At 38.5% G+C, this 16,090-nt stretch overlaps 1 protein-coding gene across 1 annotated transcript; it reads left to right on the forward strand.

Moving 5' to 3' along the window:
• Positions 1–2,832: 2,832 nt before the first annotated feature.
• On the forward strand, positions 2,833–4,086 carry LOC124274277. Its single transcript, XM_046709618.1, has one exon. It carries the CDS (start codon positions 2,833–2,835, stop codon positions 4,084–4,086), a length of 1,254 nt encoding a protein of 417 aa, XP_046565574.1.
• The last annotated feature ends 12,004 nt before the right edge of the window (positions 4,087–16,090 follow it).

Consider the following 16,090-nt stretch of genomic DNA (forward strand, 5'->3'; position numbering starts at 1 on the left):
AAAAACATAGACGATAGTACTCAAATGCCCACTCATGGGATTAATCCCTGTCAGGTATTCATTTTGTTGTGGAAACCAGTACCAGTTTTTCCTATTTTCGTGTGTGAGATATCGATGTAAGTATACATTCACCCGGCAATGGTATTTGGTAAAGGCGGACTCATACGGGTCAGCCCATCGATTCGATATGCCGAATTCGACCGAATCGTATCGTCTGAGTAATTAATCGAATTCAACAGACGGTACAAATCGGCCGCTCGAACCCGCGTCGATTGTGTCACGACTGTGTTACGACTGTGTTGAGCCGGTTCTAGTTATTAGACAAGTTGGATGTGGCGCAGCCAATCAAATTGCATTTTGGAGTCACTTGGTAAATGTTTACATACAAGCGCGAAACATGGCTTCGTCTGCTTCAAAGAAGCCATGCCTCGATTTTTCACGACTGTTCATCTTCAATTTCAAGGCCTTTAATGAGATGGTTGTATGCTCCGGGCCTGTCGCGACGGATGATCCAATCTTTCTTTGGTTAAGAACTTCTCTTTCGTCGCTTTGAGATTACCGTCTTCCTCGCATAGTATCGCGCAGCAGATAACGGCCGCTGAGTCAGCGTCAGACATTTTGATACCATGGAAACAAAATACCGCGAGATATCATGAGATCGACACTAATATCGGCAGATCAAATCGCGTGAGACGTAGCAAACCGATCAGTCAATATTCGTTACAACCACCGAACATGTTGTAGAATGTATGGAAATCGGAAGGTCGTTACGACGTGCTGACCCGTGTGAGTCGCACTTAAAGGGGCACTGATCCAGAGCAATTTCTGTGGACTGGTTGCTGCTTTTGTTATTGTTTTTCTCCCATGAGTACCCGGATGATATCCCAGAACTCTTGACTGGTTCGTTACCTCTGCTGCGTCACCCTCATGCGCAGTTGATAGTATAAGTATCAGGACTTGTGTTAGGACTGAAAAATAACGAAGTCAATATACGTCTTTACATTTGTCTTATAATCCTAATAAGTTTATTATCATATTTGTATGCATTTTGAAAATGAATAAAATGCACACGATCTGCTTATACTAAGTTAAATGACATGACTGTAATATCTAGACACTTTATAGATTGCCAACGTGAATCATATTTCACATACACGCCCTAAGTACGACCTAGTATATGTTATCTGTCTCATTACACTTCATGGCGAAAAGAAATGATTCTGTTAAATGCTAAAACAAATGAATATAAACAAAATGCAATGTTAAGATTAAAACAGACTAAAGTTATAGCAACAATTTTTAGGCTATTACCTTGTTCGGGGGATGTATCCATCAATATCCACATAAAGGAACGATATGCCATTCATCTGCAGCTGACAAAGAATCCTGTTCCATGTCATGTGTCTTTTAACAGTCTAATATGCGAAAAAGTGATCAATCGTTTCAGGTTTTTCACATTGGTATATAGTCCCATTGGTCACCCAAGATAGCACACCTGGCAACTAATTGCATGATGTCCACCATTCTTTAACAAAGTAATTTAGTTAGCCAATAATGAGCAATCAATCAATGTATTGGTGGTTAATCCTTTGAAGGAAGGGCGTTTTTACACAGGCACTTTACAACAGGGTGTATTCAGTATAGATGAGTGAATCTACATGCATAAACACTACCTTTTGACAAATCCGCTCTGCAAAATAAAAGCAATTAATGAATCAGCGTATTATCGGTTAATCCTTTCATCAATGTTTGTTTTGTAACTCAGTCGAAGGTCGTAGGCGTTATGATTAATGTTTGCATCCACTCACTCATACACAGTAGATGTGACGTTTCGGTACAGATTCTTGTATCGTTGTGAAGCAAGTATCCATCCATAAAGTTGGACCTCATCTGTTCTTTCACCTTCTTCAGTCACAGTCCTTGGGGGTACGATTCGGTAGTCATGAGTGGAAGGCGTTTGCTCATCACGTTGAAGACCCAAGTTCGATTCTACAATTGGTACCATGTGTGAATGACAATCCCGCGATAAATAGAAGCGAACACACACACACACACACACACACACACACACAACACAACACAAAACACAACACACACACAAAAACAAAACAAACAAACATATAAGATGTGTTTGTCGTGTGATTGTAGGAAATAAGCACACCGGGATTTAAAGACATTTCAAGGGAACATTATTGACAGATGCTGCCTGTCCGACAGGACGTCCTTGCCCTAAACGAGAGACAGTTTCAATGGAAACATGACTGCCGTGGTATTGTCATTTGTGGGATTCCGTATGATGTTCGTAAACTTATAACTTTGATAATGATGCTATTCTGAAAGTGATTGATGTGGATGTCACGATGACCTGTAAATGTCACAATGACCTGTAAATGTCACAATGATCTGTGCCTATATCACACAGCAATATTACATCCCGGAGAAGACCTTCACATGTGAAATAGGTTTCGTTGGGTGATCAATTACAGAAAAGATCTACTCTCATCGTTGAGAGATGATGGCGTTATTGCAAAGTCAAAATCGTTGAATGTAATACACTTTTTATGGATAGACAACTCCTTTGCCAGAAGGCGGTGGCTCATGGGCCAATCTGGTAATGTCGCCCTCTGAATTCCGTATGTCTCCAATTACCTGTTATGGGCCGAACCAGCCTGGCAGTGTTTTTGGTAGGCAAATATGGCTATTCACGTTGTATTTGCTGGAGTATAACACCCTTGTAGCCCTGGTGTTGGAGATGGTTACCTCTCCAACAGCGTCCATGTTGACACTCGATGGCGGGTGGGGATCGAGGGTGTTGAATACTATTTGTACGCCATGTCTCAAAACCAAAACCCTGGTTCTTCGAAAACAACTAAACGTCGCCACGTAGAGTCTTTGTCTTCTGATGAAGAAGTTTCTCCAGATGTTGCAAAATCTTGGCCAAAGTTTATCGTTCTATCTTCTGCTGATGGAAATCCATTAAAAATCAATCCTTTCGCTGTAACCAAGGGCATACAAAGTGTCTGCGGAGAAGTGAAGAATGTAAATCGTCTTCACAGTGGTTCATTGCTTGTTGAATGTGCTCGAAAGCAGCAATCTGTTAACCTGCTGGGTCTCCAGGAGTTTGTTAACACTAAGGTTGTTGTCTCGGTGCACAAATCACTGAATTCATGTAGAGGGATAGTTCGGGACAGGGCTAAATGTCTGTCTGATATGTCAGAAGATGAAATTTCTGCTTCTTTAACAAATCAAGGCGTTACCTCTGTGAAACGCTTCACCAGAAAACAGGACAACACTATTATCAACACAAATACTTACCTGTTCACCTTTGCCCTCTCCACTCTTCCGAAATCAATAAAGGCTGGTTACTTTAATATCGGTGTGGACGTTTATATTCCAAGCCCACTACGATGTTTTAATTGCCAAAAATTTGGTCATGGTGCCAGGACTTGCAATCATGTTTCTATCTGTGTCCGTTGCAGTGGGGCTCATGAGAGCGCAGAGTGCACAAATGAAATCAAGTGTGCCAACTGTGATGGACAGCATTTAGCATCATCCAAATCTTGCCCCAGTTTTGAACATCAGTCTAAAATACTCAAACTTAAGTATACCAACAACATCTCTTTTGCAGAAGCCCAAAAATTAGTTCCAATAACGACACGACCAACTGTTGCCTCTTATTCTGCAGCCGTATCTTCATCTTGTCCTGTTAAAGTTTCACAGCAATCTGTTTCATGTCAGACAGAGATATCTTGGGTGACAGATACACAGGTCATATTTGATCAATCTGTCTCATCCGAAACTGTCCACAAGACCTCATCAGCTTCTAAGACGGAGGAACAATCAGAAGCACTGACTGTGCCAACATCTGACCAGGAAAATGGGACAATTCACCTGTCAAAAAATCAACGAAAACAGTTAAAGAAAAAGGGTAAAACTCTAAAGCATTTAGAGGTCCCCTCCTCTTTGGATGCCCATGTAACGGTTCACAATCCATTTGAACCGCTTCATATGGATGTCACTCCATCGCTTCCAATACATGAGAGTGGTCATTCCATACATTCTAGACCCCCAGTTGAGCCTCCATGAATGGCTCCAAAACTCTGATCCAGTGGAATGGCAGAGGTCTTAGGAGGAATTTAAATGAGATACAGTTATTAGTACAAGATTTTCGACCATCAGCACTGTGTCTCCAAGAGACTTATCTTAAACCGACTGATCAATTTGATTTGAGACAGTACAACTGTTATCATTCGTTTTCTCCACCTGGAGATAAGGCTTCAGGCGGATCTTCTATTTTCATACGACAAGGAGTTATTTCCAGCCCTGTTGCCCTTAATACCAATCTTCAAGTTGTTGCCGTCCGCATAACTTTACACATTGTATTTACTCTGTGTTCATTGTACATACCTCCATCTACTACACTCCGACAATCTGAGCTTCAACAACTATACGATCAGCTCCCTCAGCCATGCATAATCATGGGTGATCTGAATGGACACAACCCTCTATGGGGAAGTATAAATACAAATAATAAAGGGAAAGTCCTTGAGGGAATTCATAAATGACAATAACTTATGCATATTTAATGATGATTCAAACACCTATTTACATCCTGCCACTGGGACCTATTCAGCCCTTGACCTTTCTCTCACAGATGCAAACTTATTAAAAGAATTTGAATGGTCAGTTCATGATGACCTTTGGGGTAGTGATCACTTTCCCACTGTACTAAAAGCCATGACCCCAACTGCTGACTCATCGTCATCTCGGTGGCAGTTTAAGAATGCAAACTGGCAAATGTATGAGTTATTGTGTACTTCAAACCTTACACCTGATCGTTTTGATAATACTGAAGATCCAATTAAGATATTTTCAGATCAGCTCACTGACATAGCAGCTGATCAAACCATACCTCAGTCCTCTGCAAATCCTCATTCACCAAACCATGGTTTAATACCGAGTGTAAACAGGCCAGGAAGTGTAGGAAAAAGCCGAAAAAATATTTTCGACGACATCCTACAGTTCACAATTTAGATAAAGTTAAAATTTTACATGCCAAGGCTCGACGCGCATTTAAACAAAATAAGCGTCGGTCTTGGCGAAACTATGTTTCCAAAAATACATTCGCGCACACCGATGTCAAAGGTGTGGAACATGATCCTAACGAATAAAGGGAAAAGGTTCCAAATCTACCGTTCATCATTTTGAAGGACGGTGATAATTTATTAACTGATAAGGCTGACATTGCCAATAAGCTTGGTGAAACACTCGCCAAACATTCGTCTTCATCCAACTATGTTCCTGAGTTTCAGAAACATCAGAAACAACAAGAGAAGAAAAGAATTAATTTCAACTCAGACAATGGGAAGACTACAATGAATTATTTTCACTACATGAGCTCCGTACCGCCCTTGATCAAGCTCATGATACAGCCACAGGGGCTGATAATATACACTATCAGCTCTTGAAGCATTTTACCTGAACCATGTTTGGAAACACTTTTGAATTTTGATACAATATGGACTACAGGAATTTCCCAACTTCGTGGCGTAATGCCATTGTAGTCCCCATACTAAAACCTGGTCGGGATCATAATGATCCGTCTAATTACAGACCAATCTCTTTAACGAGTTGTGTCTGTAAAACCATGGAACGAATGGTAAATAATAGATTAACTTGGTATCTTGAAACCATTTAACTTATAACAAATATTCAATGTGGTTTCAGGAAAAATCGTAGTACCATTGATCATTTGGTACGTTTGGAATCCTTTGTCAAAATGCTATAATAGTAAATAAACAACATGCAGTATCGATAATCTTTGATCTCGAGAAGCATACGATACCACCTGGAAGCATGGCATTTTAAAGGATTTACATGATTTTGGCTTAAGGGGTCGTTTACCTCTTTTTATTTCACAGTTTTTTAACCGACAGGCAATTTCAAGTCCGAGTGGGTTCAACCCTGTCTGACCATTATAATCAGGATCAGGGTGTCCCACAAGGCAGTATTTTGTCTGTAACATTGTTTAGTATTAAGATTAACAGTTTATCAAAGGTTTTAAACGATTCAGTTGATGGATCACTTTTGTGGATGATTTTAACATTTCTTGTCGCGGTAAGAATATGCATACTATGGGAACGGCAACTACAGTTGTGTTTAAATAAAATACATAAATGGTGTTTTGAAAACGGCTTTAAATTTTCTAAATCAAAAACTAATTGCATACATTTCTGCCATAAATATAAACCACACAGAGACCCAGAACTGTTTTAAATGGCACTCCCATCAAGGTTGTAAAAGAGGCCAAGTTCTCAGGTCTGATTTTCGACTCTCATTTAACCTTTCTTCCGCATATTAAATCCCTAAAACTAAATGCCTGAAGGCACTCGATTTATTGAAAGTCGTTTCCTAATTCAAGTGGGGGAGGGATCAAGCTACGCTTCTACACCTTTACAGATCACTTGTCCGCTCGAAGCTTGATTACGGCTCTATCGTATATGGTGGGGCCTGTAAAAGCAACCTCAAACTACTTGATTCTATCCATCACCAGGGGTCTAAGACTTTGTCTTGGGTCTTTCAGAACCTCTCCCATTGACAGTCTCTACGTTGAGGCCGATGAGCCATCTTTAAAACTTCGCCGTGTTAAATTGTCCCTACAATATATCACAAAGTTATATTCTAATGAATCCAATCCTGCTCACAGTTGCGTTTTTAATCCTCTTTATGAGGATTTGTATAATAAAAACTTCACTTGTCCCACCTCTTGTGATAAGAATCCAACGATATATTTCTGCTGCTGGCATTGAGTTGGAGAATATATCGCCTTCCGTCTTCTTTCTTCTCCTCCTTGGCAATTGGTTAGGCCACAAGTCGACCTAACACTCACTAAAATTTAAAATTTAGAAACTAATGACGTACAATATAAACAAGAATATAATCAATTAAAAGTAAATATAATAATATAAATCCTTATTTACAGATGGGTCCAAGGATGGTGGCGCGGTTGCTTGTGCCACTGTCATTGGAGTCCAAAACAATATCTTCCAGATTACCCACTGACCGTTCCATTTTCACAGCTGAAGCAAACGCAATCCTAACAGCTCTCAAATATATAAATAGACACCCTAAATATAAACAATACATAATCTTTTTCTGACTCTCTATCTTGCCTTCAGGCGATTAAAAATATTTCTTGTAAACATCCACTTTTAATAGAAATTATAGAATTATATAATGATCTTGCAACTGGCCAATGCGACATCGTCCTCTGTTGGTTACCCAGTCACGTTGGTATTTCTGGGAATACAATGGCCGATCTTGCTGCCAAGGCAGCACTCAACAAATCTGTGACACCACTTCTTATTCCACTCTCTGATTACAAAGCAAGCATTAGAACCTACATCTGTGATCTGATGCAGAAGAAGTCAGGACACCCAAGTAGGTATAAATAAATTACATGAAATAAAACCCTATATTGGTTACACCTACTTGGGTTGTCAGTCCAGATTTGAAGAGGTCATCATACGACGATGTCGTATTGGCCACACTAGATATACTCATGAGTACCTATTAAAGGTGAGGATCCTCCGTTTTGTATCCCTTTGTGATGAAAGAATCACGGTCAAGCATGTCCTGCTTGACTGTGTTGAATATTCCATCACAAGGGATATTTATTTCAAAGTAAAACTATGAAGGATCTTTTTTAGTAATATAAGTTCTCATTTAATTATTGCCTTTTAAAAAAAATTAGACTTGCTAACTGATTTGTAAATAGATATATATTTTATTATTGGTAGTTTAAATTAGTAAACTGAGATTGCTAGCCTTTATTGCATTGTGGTTAAAATGGATGTATAAGATGTATAGAATACACGTTTCGGTGTAGATCCTATCATCGTTACTCATCATATCATATATTATATGAGACGGGTATTTGAGTTTATACAATTGAATAGGTTGATGTACATTATGTTGACAAAATGAGGCTTGTTGTTATTGAGGCAATGACTGCAGTCAGATAGACAAAGGGTGAAGAAGGGATATTCTTGATTAGCCTTAATTAGTTGATCGTAGGCTATAGGGATGTTTAAAGAGAATTGGAAAAGATGGCTTTTGTAACTGATGTCTCTGGTCCTCAAGTGGTTGAATATAAATACTTTCTTCACATTTCATCTTGTGTTTCTGTCACCAACGAAGGTGTGTGTATGTATATAACATGACGTCCACAGAATGTCCAGTCGAACTGCCATTCAACTAGGCAAAGGCAAAGAGCGATGAGGAATATATGAATGGATCACTGGTCACTTAGTGATATCAGATCATTTAATAAAAGGTAAGAATATTCTGCTCTGTCGCTCCCACGATGACGACGTGAAAAATGTGTTTGTCTGTTGGTCGATGCCGTACACCAGGAAACAGTCCTGTCGGGATAACGTAGATGCCCAGAACAGTTTATTCTCAAAATCCCAGCAACACTGACACATGGATATAAACATGTCATACATTTATACAATAGATGGGCAAACGTACAGAAGTACAGGTAAAATATGTAATAAATTACTTTTTAGCATCAATATATATATAAACAACACTTATTACCATTTCTTTTGTTTTAAAATATTAACAATATCTTCCCTTGTACATGTTTTGTGAAAAGAATGTCTTTAATTATTTCTTCAAGCTTTGAAACTAGCCATGTCGAGGAAGACAAAAGATATCCATAGTAGACGACCATATGTTCAAAAGTATCAAAAGTAAGAAATCGGTAAAAAGTAGCACTCACTGGAGTTGACCTGTACCATTGTTGTGATTCAAACCCCGCAGTTCTACTTGCAAAGGTAAATGACTTCATCTCTTGGCTTCTCAAACCTCCACAACATCTGTGGACTACATGTACGTAAGTTTTAAAGTCGTTTTTATTAGAATTCGAGTTACATCATGTGATTCAGGTGTCAGACGTTTATCATTTTGGTTAAAACCCACGGGCCACGGGTATGGTGCTAACAAATCTGGATTGAAACAATGATTGAAACCCACGATTATAGGTTCCTGGCGTGTCCAAATGACGCAACCCCGCACAACAAATGCCAACAGTCTTTACGACTGCGCCTCCTTTTTCCCAGCCATGGATAAACTGATGTACACTATTATATGTACAGAGATACTTTGGGTTCTTAATGACGGATCTGTCGCAATTGGATGCATCACAAGAACTGATACCCAATGACGAAATACTCAGATATCTAATTAGAAGCGATAAAACCTTTTACACACCAATAAGAAATCTATGCTGAAATCAATGTCGTTTGTACAGTTTCGGCTATACGGTGAGCATGTGTTTGTTTGTTTGCTTAATGCCGTAGCCAGTAATAAATACTCCAATCTGAAACAGACTATCTAGTGACTGACATCATGCAATCGATTTATCCCAACACTTCAAAACGATTTGTTGGAAGACAGTAATCTGCATAAGCATAAAAAGCTCTACAATATACTTATACATACTTGGTTATCTTCCAGAAAAGATTGCATGGGGGCGTGAAAGTGAAAAGTGAAAACTGAATAATACAAAATATCCTAGTAGTTGTCTTTCAGTGGCATTTAGAAGTTGTACATTGATGTCCAAGATATTTTTATGGATTAAACTTCTTTTTAATTTCTCTCACGACGTTTCGAGACCATGATGAAGAGACCTGGAATGGTCTCGAAACGTCGTGAGAGAAATTAAAAAGAAGTTTAATCCTTAAAAATATCTTGGACATCCTAGTAGTTGATCACTGAAAATGTTGATTGAACACTGAACACGAGATGTTCTTACACGATTTGCAGAAACAAAGGTTTGATGCCTAACGCGTCACCCAGCAATACTCCTGCCGTTCTACAACACTTTAGTGACAGAATATCATGCTTCCTGCCTCTACAGAAACTTGAACACTACATATATGTACGTATATTTACTTCGGTTGCACATATTAAAGCCACGTATACATTTACTGAATTGTTTTGCACACACGAAGTATATCTGTTACAGTCAATCTGTCAAACCAGTCATTTGGTCAAATGACTGTAACGATTGTTCTTAAAGCATTTGCATTTCTTGGTCCCACATCTCTTGCTACCAGCACAGTTACACTTTACGAAACAATTGACTGCAGCATATCCAAACAATGTATCATGACAAGCCAATCATTCACATTCAAGTGCGTTCTTTCTCCGGCTCTTTCATCAATGAACGTTTCATAATAAGATTATGCTCATGACGTGTTATCATACTACATGTGCCAGCACTACTGAACCTGTTGCAAGAACAGTACCTAACGGCATAAGCGCATTGAATATGATACAGTTTACTCAGCACATTGGAATATACTACTGAGATTATGACCCTCGATCGGGGTCCACAAGTAGAAACAGCGACCCAGTTGAATCAAATTCAGGGCGTCAGTGCAAGAGAATACCCTGTCTTGACTATCTCTAGGATTACATTTGTTCCAAAGGGCAATATAAATGTGAAATTTATATGGATCGATCACTGAAAATCATTTATGACCTGCCCTACCGGTTGCGCCTGATATTCACACAATTTACGCTAAATTAGTAATTTTACAGATCGACGCGTAGCCTGTGCAAACTCGAGTGTGTTTTTGAAGAGTTGCAGTCTTTTCGAAACCTGTTGAAAGCCGCCTGGTTTTTGTACAATAATTGAAAGAGCGGTCGATACTTGGAAGTGGTGAAGATGCATCTTTATACATCTGACACCTGGAAAAATGTAAAATGAAGTATCGCCGTAAGGGAAATTGAAAGCGATTCTAAAACCAATCGATGTAAGGCGGAAAATGCGGTCAATTTCAGTTAGATTCTATCACAGGATGGTCATTAAATTGCTTGCCTTTTGTACCTCTGACATGATATGATTGCGGACATTAACATCCATGTTTCTACCAAGGCACAGATAAATAAAAATACACCGTCATGTCTTTAGCACGTTTGTATTTAATGCAGAATTAGTAATAATTTACAGCAAAAACTAAAAGGTCATATAGTCAATGTGCGGAATATCTAACATCTGTCACGAGTGATAACCTAATTGTATTTTTCAAGCTTTAGTACATATTTCAAACTGACCTATCAAAAGAACTTGTTCAACTCTATGTCAACCTGAGTACACATGTCATGAGCACGGATATGTCAGCAGTGAGTGATAGCAGCACTGAAACACACAGCTGTTGGCTTCTGATTAGCAGTTTGTATGGATTCCGCTGTGCACCCATCATGGTCGTGAATGTCGTAATTCATGTTTTCCAAATCAACTCACACAGATTGGATGATTACGTTCCGTCCATACAGATATAACGTCTAAATGTCCAGTAATACTGTGAAATGTAATTACGCAATGTTCTCGTTTGTTATTTATCTTAATGGGGTTTTCAAATCAAAGTTAACCAGATAGGTGTTACGAAAGACTTGACAGATCATGAACCTTACAACTCCACATGATTGCAAGGTTTAACTCGTGACGTTAATGTTTCAAGGAAACGTGTAAAGACGTCATTCATGATCCATTCACATTGCAAACGTTTCACATATCGTCTTTAGATCAAATTAGATTTATGAGTTTGGTTATAACTAATGTAAAAGAAACTACAGAAGCAAACATTAAATTTCTCTTTCCGAGAATAAATGATAATGGTAATTGCTCACTAAGTACGAACGCAATGTTTGCTCTTTATATGCTTCGTGCCATTATAGTTCTTAATTAAGCCTCTAATGTAATACTCTGGCGCCTCATGTTAATATAAAACTGGAACCACATGGCCTTGAAATGACACTGTTCATGTTGTATACGGTCCAGACATATTTCAATAAAAATACCATTTTCTGGCCAGGGTATCATTTAGAATTCTTTTACCAGATACTTGTCTCAGTGAGGACCTCACCAAAATATTATACATGAATTATTGATCACAATATCCGAGAATACAATATCCTGGCGACATAATGTTAGTGGTTCAGCTCTGTGATCCAGAATACCACAGCGCTGCAAAAAAATGATTAATACATATCTAATTCTTAGCAACTATTTTATGATGTAATCATGAAATCTGCAACATATCCCCACGTTTGCAATAAATGAGGAAATATGGGAATTATTACAGTACCGTGGGAGAACAGACTTACTGATTGCACAATACATTTATGCATGCTTACAAGGCGCCAAACTGTTTGACTTTCAATGCATACTTTTTATTCACTAAAACCTAATTGCATGCACAAAACAGCAACAGCAGATGAAAACATAACATGTTCTCTATTGTTAGAATATCGTGTCAAAACAATATATGATTTGGAAATGAGTTTGTATTGTATAATAGACATAAATACATATTACTCTCTAGGAATTTTAGCTGTTGCTGGAAACTAAGGGTTATCATTTAATGAAAATTACAATTCTGAGAATTTGAGAGATATTATATGAAAAATACTCGCTGAGAAATATACTCACATTTCAAAAAGAGTAAACATCACCCAGACAGAGTTTCAGTAATGTATCAGGGATATCATATGTGTGGATTTTTATGCTTTTATGGACAGAGATAATTTTTATTGAATTAATGGGCCACTGATCCAGAGCGATTTATGTTTCTCGCCAACAGTCTAATTACGAAACCAAGCTGCAGGCTGGTCGGTACCTGCTCACTCGACCGTGATGGGCACTGGCCTACTGTCCACCTTGGCAGAATTTCTTCAACCTAAACTTTAGGAAGGGTGGATGCCCGTTATTTGAAAATATCCCCGGTAGTTCTTGTCTGACTGTAATAAAGAATCCAAGCAGTGTAAACATTTTCAGATGTTCTAATGCCTGGATGGTATAATGACTGATCCAATTTGATTCTAATTCTGTGTTTTGTACCTTGATATCCAATCATGTCATGTAAAAATATGATGTTTGTTACCTATGCTATGATATTAAAAACACACATTTGATGTATTTGACTCCGTAAACTAAACAACCCCAACTTGCCATTGCTAGAAAAATCTGAACATTTACTTAGGTAAATAGGTATATACAGCAAATGCGTATATGTATTTCTTATGCAACAATGCAGTTCCGTTCGCATCCTCAAAACAGTGTCGGCCTATAAGGTTTTGTCAGCCAATCAAAATTGCATGCAATACAGCGATTACTACTCCCTTCCTGTAACCCGTGTTTGGTGGCAAACCTACACGTTATTTGTGATCATTCACTTGATGGTCAGTTAATGCATTTATAACAGGTATAATTAGTGGTAACACCACTCCGATTACCCGACAAAGGTTCCCATTTGGCATTTCTCGTGTCTGGACTAAATACTCAACATTATAAATTAAGGTCTGATGTGGCAAATGTATTACATCTTATGTAATATGCGCATGGAAGTGCAGCAAGATTGCTTATCAGCTGAGTTACAAAAACAAACATCGATCAAAGGATTAACCGATAATACGCTGATTGATTAATTGCTTTTATCTTGCACAGTGGATTTGTCAAAAAGTAGTGTTTATGTATGTAGATGTACTAATCTATACTGAATACACCCTGTCGTAAAGTGCCTGTGTAAAAACAACGTCCTTCCTTCAAAGGATTAACCGCCAATACATTGATTGATTGCTCATTATTAGCTAAATAATTAATTTGTTAAATAATGGCGGACATCATGAAATTAGTTGCCAGGTGTGCTATCTTTGTGACCAATCAGACTCTACCCCAATGTGAAAAACCTGAAACGATATATCACTTTTTCGCATATTAGACTGTTACAAGACACATGACATGGAGCAGGATTTTTTGTCAGCTGAAGGTGAATGGCATGTCGTTCCTTTATGTGGATATTGATGGATACATTCCTCGAACAAGGCAGGATAGCCTGACATTGTTGCTGTAACTTTAGTCTCTTTTAATTTTAGCTTTTGCATTTTGTTTTTTATTCATTTGTTGTAGCATTTAACAGAATCATTTTTTTCTCCCTGAAGTGTAATGAGACAGACAACATACGCTAGGTCGTACTTGGGGCGTGTGTGTGAAATAATACACAATCGACGTTGGCAATCTATAAAATGTCTAGATATTACAGTCATGTTATAAATTCACAATAAGTATAAGCAGATCGTGTGCATTTTATTGGGATTCAAAATGCATACAAATATGATAATAAACTAATTAGGATTATAAGACAAAATATAAAGACGTACATTGACTTCGTTATTTTTCAGTCCTAACATTTTTCACCACTGGCAGATGGTTAAACTTCAAAATGTTTTCATTTGTTATCAAATTAATGAAGATGGAAATATTATCGAGTAAAAAAGATTTCCTCTTTGTTGATCAATCTATACTTATACTATCAATTGCGCATGAGGGTAGCGCAGCAGAGGTCACGAACCAGTCAAGAATTATGGGATATCGTCAGGGTACTCATGGGAGAAAAACAATAATGTGGCAACAGTATTTTATCGGCTCGCCTTTATGATAGCGCTCCTGAGTTACCTCCCTTGACCGGATGTTTATGTGTTGACATCGTAGTGTCGTATGTTCAACATGTTTCGAGAAAGATCTAAGTGTTTAATGATACAGTCATGCTTTGCTGGAAAGTTCGAGAATCTGTGTCAGTATATATAAAGGCTAGCTGTTGTGTGGTGCGAGGCAAGGACTGAAACACGGACTAACATACGGAATTATATGGATCTTTCACTGGAGTTGCCCATCGTTGTTTGCCTCGGCTTCGTCCTTCATCACATCGCCATCGTCTGACCCTGACACTTCGTGCCTGACTGCTTTCATTTGTAAACAAGCTCCATTTACAATATCTTATCTCAGTGTGATTACTAAGACTCTGGTGAGTTAATATTTTATACATGTGACCCATAACTTTAGATTTGTGACTCAATTGCATTGTATTAGAAATCTGTATTGTGATTCATTGTAGCTTGCTCATTGTTTGCTCGATATATACTGAAAGACAAAAGAAATGACGTAATATTGGAAATGACATTTAAGTATCAATGGAACATTTGAACCTATTTTTTTAAAATAATACGCCACTGAAATGCAGTCCCGACTTTCATCAGAGAAGATAACCCCTCTCCATTGTCCCCCACGACAGTTTTGCCGCTGTTGTGTCCACTTGGATACGTTCCCGGCGGTGACGTTTGGTGAATATGGGTCTCCTGGCAGGACATCGACAAAACAGGTTCCTGGCTTAGAGACGTCGCCGAATGGTAGGTCACTGACTGGTCGCTGGTGGTTTCCTATGGTCACCCAAGCTGTTTCTCTGGCCCTTGCGAATAGGTCTTGCACGTGTTGATGGACGATATGACGGTCGTGGCGACGTGTTGTTACACGGGGTTGACCACTACGTGGACGGTCATCAGTGCTGCTGGCGGCGTTGTATCGCACTCTAAGACGTTCTATCGTTCGTACGCTGCAACTGGAGTCATTAGCAATGACTCGAGCATGTTGACCAGCGTGCAGACGTCCAATAGCTTGTTGTGGTTGATCTCTCGTTAACCTAGTCATAGCTGCTGTGTTCAGAAAACAAGTGAACGATTGCCATTCAAGCCGGCAATTTATGCCTGAATGCATTTATGATGCACGTACACCTCGACTTAAATGTTGTGTTTGTGGGAACTTTTCCCTCTCCAAAAAACAAAAACATTTCTAACTTAATCTCAAACAATACTTTATTGGGCAATGCAGGCTATAAGACCACGATTCATGTTTCCTCAAACTTGACTTCTGGTGTATATTTAAGAAAATAGGTTCAAATACTCCATTGATACTCAAATGTCATTTCTAATATTACGACGTTTCTTTTGCCTTTCAGTATATTATTGAATATTTTAGACTTGTCTGTGTTATATTTTGCTGGTTCAAAGGGGATTCTTAAACCTTTTGTCACGGCAATTATTTAACCGTAACAATAACAAAAGCAGCAACCAGTCCACGGAAATTGCTCTGGATCAGTGCCCCTTTAAGCAAATGATACACAACATATACAAAAGGAGAAATATATACATGATGGGTTGTGTCATTTCTGTATCACAACAAGCC

The sequence above is a fragment of the Haliotis rubra genome, unplaced genomic scaffold, assembly GCF_003918875.1.
Source record: "Haliotis rubra isolate DU_JTF1 unplaced genomic scaffold, ASM391887v1 Scf19, whole genome shotgun sequence".
In the NCBI taxonomy this organism is placed as follows: domain Eukaryota; kingdom Metazoa; phylum Mollusca; class Gastropoda; order Lepetellida; family Haliotidae; genus Haliotis; species Haliotis rubra.

Excerpts from the sequence above, each read along its gene's own strand:
- LOC124274277 (XM_046709618.1), top strand. The coding sequence starts at position 2,833 with ATGTCTCAAAACCAAAACCCTGGTTCTTCGAAAACAACTAAACGTCGC.